The sequence below is a fragment of the Equus caballus genome, chromosome 9, assembly GCF_041296265.1.
Source record: "Equus caballus isolate H_3958 breed thoroughbred chromosome 9, TB-T2T, whole genome shotgun sequence".
In the NCBI taxonomy this organism is placed as follows: domain Eukaryota; kingdom Metazoa; phylum Chordata; class Mammalia; order Perissodactyla; family Equidae; genus Equus; species Equus caballus.
This window is the reverse complement of record NC_091692.1, coordinates 24064902-24070028: the sequence shown is the minus strand read 5'-3', so window position 1 is coordinate 24070028 and position 5127 is coordinate 24064902. Positions and strand designations below refer to the sequence as shown.

Below are 5127 nucleotides of genomic sequence, written 5' to 3'. Positions count from 1 at the left end.
TTTGATTGGATCTCAAATTTGTCTTAAATCAACAGCCTTCCACTCACGTTGCTGTCTTGATTAAATATCACGATGCAAAACACCCACACTTTAAAAAAAGAATTCCAGCTCGCAGACGTGACCCAGACATCTGTAAGAATATAGCTAATACATGCAAACCATGATGTTTCCAGGTAACAGGAAGAAAAACGCAGCACAATTTTTTTTCTCTTGTTAAGGCACTGTCCTTCAAGCATAAACCTGGAGTTTTCATAATAGAATTCAGGTTTACAAGCTGAAAGCATGGCAAGAAATGTCAGATAGGCGTAGAAGAACGTGTTTCTGAAAACTAAAAATCTCAAGAAGGAAAAACAGAAATGGCAGGCTTTTTTCATCTTGCTTAGAAAAAGGGCCGCTGTTTAAATTGTTTAAAGTCCCAAATTGTCTTAATTTTTGAAGCAATATGGGTGTTGGCTACCAGTAGATCAACAATGTATTCAAGAATGTTTTTATATCCGCACTTATCACTTTAAAAAGTCAAAAGGGGAGGTTGACGAATTTCTATTAAAAGCCATTGCTGCATTACATGTAACAGACATGGTAAATAGCTCTTTATGGTGTTTGTTTATTAATAAACCATCCATTTAAGCGAAATCAACAAAAAGGAAATATAGATAGATATGTGATTTGGAAATTGAAGTTAGTCATAAATGTAAATAAATATGGAAAGTGTCCTCAAAAAAATATTTTTTTAATTATGTACTCAAAAGTTTACCTGGTCTCCTAACTCTCTGCTGTCCTATTGGTCACGCCCTTGTGTTCAAGGTGGCCCTTGATGGCAGCTCAGGACCTGATGACCAGTGGCAAGTTATCTACCTAACTCCACATTAGCATCTCACTCCCACACCTGGACTGTTCTGCATGGACTCTCTCTCTCTCCTCTCTTTCGCCACACCACATAAGCCCTCTCCTCCTTACAACTCAGCTCACTACTCAAAGCCTCCATTTAAAAAAAAATAGGGTCTGGGTCGGTGGCACAGCAGTTAAGTTCACGTGCTCCATTTTGGCAGCTTGGGGTTTGCTGCTTCAGATCCTGGGAGCAGACCTATGCACCGCTGCTCAAGCCACACTGTGGCAGGTGTCCCACATACAAAGTAGAGGAAGATGGGCATGGATGTTAGCTCAGGGCCAATCTTCCTGAGGGAAAAAAAAAAAAAAAAGGACTAGCAGTGGATGTTAGCTCAGGGCTAATCTTCCTCAAAAAAAAAAAAAACAACTAAAAACTAAAAACCTGGCTTGCAGAGATGGTCCTCTAATTCCACACACTTACAGTCCATCTAGGATGGAGTATTAAGTAAATGTCAGATGCCTGACACAAGTATTTTCTCTAGGGCTGGATCAGGGATAATCTGTGATAACAAAGAGCATAAATATCATTCATCACCTATTCTGGAAAAATTACAGTCAGTAATTCCATTATCCTAAATATAAACATTTCTGCAGAAACAAAGCCTTACTACAAGAATTTGCTCTTTGCTCAAAACAAACCATTACCTGTGCCTAAGGGACCAGAGCAGTTAAAACATCACCAGGCAGCAGGACCAGTCTGAACATTCGGTCTGGAAATTCTATTTGACTGCAGAGCAAAGAGCACACACATCACGGGCTCACCTAAGCTCATTAAACTTCCCCAAGGCTGTAAATTCTGTGTGTCACAAGCAATGCCGCTGAATTCCCATCCAGAAATTGTTGCCTATCCCATTATTCCAGCTCGCCCTAAAATTTTTTTTAAAGACTTTATTTTCCTTTTTTCTCCCCAAAGCCCCCTGGTACATAGTTGTATATTTTTAATTGTGGGTTCTTCTAGTTGTGGCATGTGGAACGCTGCCTCAGTATGGCCTGATGAGCGGTGCCATGTCCACACCCAGGATCTGAATCGGCGAAACCCTGGGCTGCTGAAGTGGACCACGAGAACTTAACTACTCGGCCACAGGGCTGGCCCTTCCCTAAAATTTTTGATCATTAGAGTACGCCTTTGAGGGCTGGTTGACATGAAATGATGAAATGGCCTTGCAAACCCAAAGAAGAGGTCAGGGCGGAGACCCTGACAGCCCAGGGGTGCTTTCCCCTGCCCCTCACTTTGCCCTCCACCACCCATTGGGTTTAATTGCTCGAGATTGTTTTGAGTCCTCTCTCCTCTTTGATACATTCTGGTGTGAACTTTTCCTTCTCAGGCTGGGTGAAGATAAGGCAGTAGTGGCAACAGGGCAGAATTGTTTTAAGGCCATAAAAGTGAGAGGAAGTCTGTAGACATTGAGAAAAAAGCCCCTGGAAACATTTGAAACGTTTGAAAACAACCTTCCCCATCATGGCGTGAAAGAAGCTGTCTTCTCTCACTGTCCTCGCTAGCCCTCACCTCCCATACTCTTCAACATACCACAACTTGGTTTTTTTCCCTCCATCCTTAAAACATCTAATATTTCTCTTTGAAGACTTGAGTCTTTTTCAAAGAAAGGGACATCTGAACTTCCAGAGGGACTTTTTTAAAAATTCTAATTAAAGCAATGTTGAGAAATACTTTCTCTACCATCATTTTCTAAGGTACATACATCATTCATATAAATTATACAGTAGTGCTTTCCAGGCACTGAGACAGGCCTGCATGTGGAATCTGACCATGAGCAATTCCATACTTCATTAACTATATGTGCAACTGGGAACGCAAGGAAAGAAGACAGGCATTCCAGCAGCCCCAAAAATATAGCACTACATGCCGCTGCAGGCTACTTCCTGCAGAGAACTGCAGGTTATCAGGGAAGGAAATATAAACAAGACCAGGCCAACAGGGACGTCTCAATCTCCCCGCCGTGGATTGTTTGTCTGATGTACCTAGCAGCGGACTAGAGGATGTGAGTGAAAGGAGAATGAGAGGGAGACTGTCTTTAGGACGTGCCTTAGCTTGGGCTGCTATAACAAATTACCATAGACAGGAGCTTAAACAACAAACACTTCTTTCTCACAGTTCTGGAGGCTGGGAAGTCCACGACCAAGATGCCGGTAGATCTGGGGTCTAGGGAGAGCCCACTCCCTGGCTGTGGATGGCTGTCTTCTCCTTGCTCCTCACATGGCAGAGAGCAGAGAAGCAAGCTCTCTCTGGACTCTTCTAAGACCACTAATTCCTTTCCTGAGGGCTCCACCCTCATGACCTCATCTAATCTTAATTACCTCCCAAAGGCCCCACCTTCTGATACCACCACATTGAGGGGCAGAGTTTCAATATATGAATTTGGGGGGGGGACACAAACACTTCAGTCCATAACGGGAGCCCACAATCAGGGAGAAAGACACTTTAGACACTAAGGTTACAATCCATAAGATCAGTGGCACGACAGCAATCTAACAAGTACACTGGGAGCACAAAAGAGGGAGAAAAAGTCCCATAGAGGAAATGACACTTCAACTGGACATTGAAGAAAGAGCAGAAGTTGACTAAGAAGATAACAGGCGAGGGAATTCATCAGACAAAAGAAGGACTCTCTAAAAGTCGCTCTTTCTCTCTAACTGCTTGGGGTAAATAAAAGCAGCCTACCAATTTTAATCAGAGTTAAACTAGACTTTTAATTACCATTGAGGTTTTCTGAAAAGTTACTTGTTTTCAGTTTATCTTCTATTCATAGCATCTAAAAAAAGTGACCTACTGAATTTGAAGAGGCAGCATATTTACAAGACTAATGATACTAGGATGAAACTTAATAGCATAGATTACCTTCATGGCCAATAGCCCACGTGCATTCCTCCAAGCCCAGTAACGTGGACAGGAGGCTTCATTTGCTGCCCCAAGCTCACATTTCATTAAGCACTTTTTTATTTTAATATAAATTGATAATGCATCTACTTTTAAACTAAACCATTTTCAGTAAACCACTGAATACTTTATATGAAAAACCAGAGTTTTCATGAGATGCTCTCTTATTCTTACCTCCATGGGAAAAGCTTTGAAATTAACCGTGTGCTCAGAACCACGCTGGTTTTCTCTTCCCCAGTGAAATCTAACTTCATACAGTTCAAATTCGTGCCCTTGAGGCAATGGACCTCCCAATAGAACTGAAAAAAGAAAATAAATTCTATTTAATTACATCTCAAACACAATCATCAGTACAGCATTATAAACACTGGGGACGTTTTTTTGCCAAAAAGCTCTCATGAGCTCTACAAATTAAATTCATGTACCCAAATGAAAAATATAGCACAACTGTGACATGGATTGACACTACCTCAAGTGTAGCTGAAATTCTTGTACTGGCCATTCAGATACAGTAGAAGTTCAAAAACTCTGAAATACGTGGTAATGATATGTACATGTTAACGTCTTGTGTGTTGCAGGTTTAGGAGTACACAAGGAATACAAATGCAGAATATGGTCTGAGCCTCAGACCGACCAATAATTCACTGCAGACCTATCAGTAAATTAAACCTAGTTTACAGATCATCCATTTGAACTACCAGGCTTACAATTTAAAGAACAGGTGGAAGCTAACAAAATTATCCATGAAGAGAGTTATTATTAAGCCACTCTGATTTTTCAACAATGAAATCCCACTTAAAAGGCAATTTACCATTCAGTGTCACATACAATGCAAACAAAAGAAAACTGTGATAAAATATTAACAATCCTTAAAATATTAACATTAGTTCTACAGGGTTTTGTCTTTATCATTTCTAGATATGACCCAGAACTTTTATTTTATGTCCCAGACAAGAGCACTTTAAAGGATGATAAAAAGTACATCTGTATGAGAACCTGTCTTGAAGCAATAAAATACTTTCTTTAGTTAAACACTCCCCGATATTATATGTAAAAACCTAAAATAAAGTCTATTACAATTAACTAACTTCAACACAAAGGTTGTTTGCATTTTTCCTGTAAAAATTGTTAATTCTAGGGGCCAGCCTGGTGGTGTAGCAGTTAACTTTGCATGCTCCACTTCAGCAACATGGGTTTGCGGGTTCAGATCCCAGGTGCAAACCTACACACCACTTGTCAAGCCTGCTGTGGTGGCATCCCACATACAAAATAGAGGAAGACTGGCACATATATTAGCTCAGGGACCATCTTCCTCAGGCAAAAGGAGGAAGTCTGGCAACAGA

The 5127-nt window shown here is 40.8% G+C and overlaps 1 protein-coding gene across 1 annotated transcript in view; it reads right to left on the bottom strand.

Annotated features, from left to right (window-relative positions):
• The window catches only part of CA8 (carbonic anhydrase 8), a 103135-nt gene that overhangs the window by 83248 nt on the left and 14760 nt on the right, over positions 1-5127 (bottom strand). Inside the window, exon 3 of the mRNA XM_001496473.7 lies at positions 3959-4083. Coding sequence (XP_001496523.1) covers positions 3959-4083 — 125 coding nt within the window. The remainder of the gene's footprint in view (positions 1-3958; positions 4084-5127) is intronic.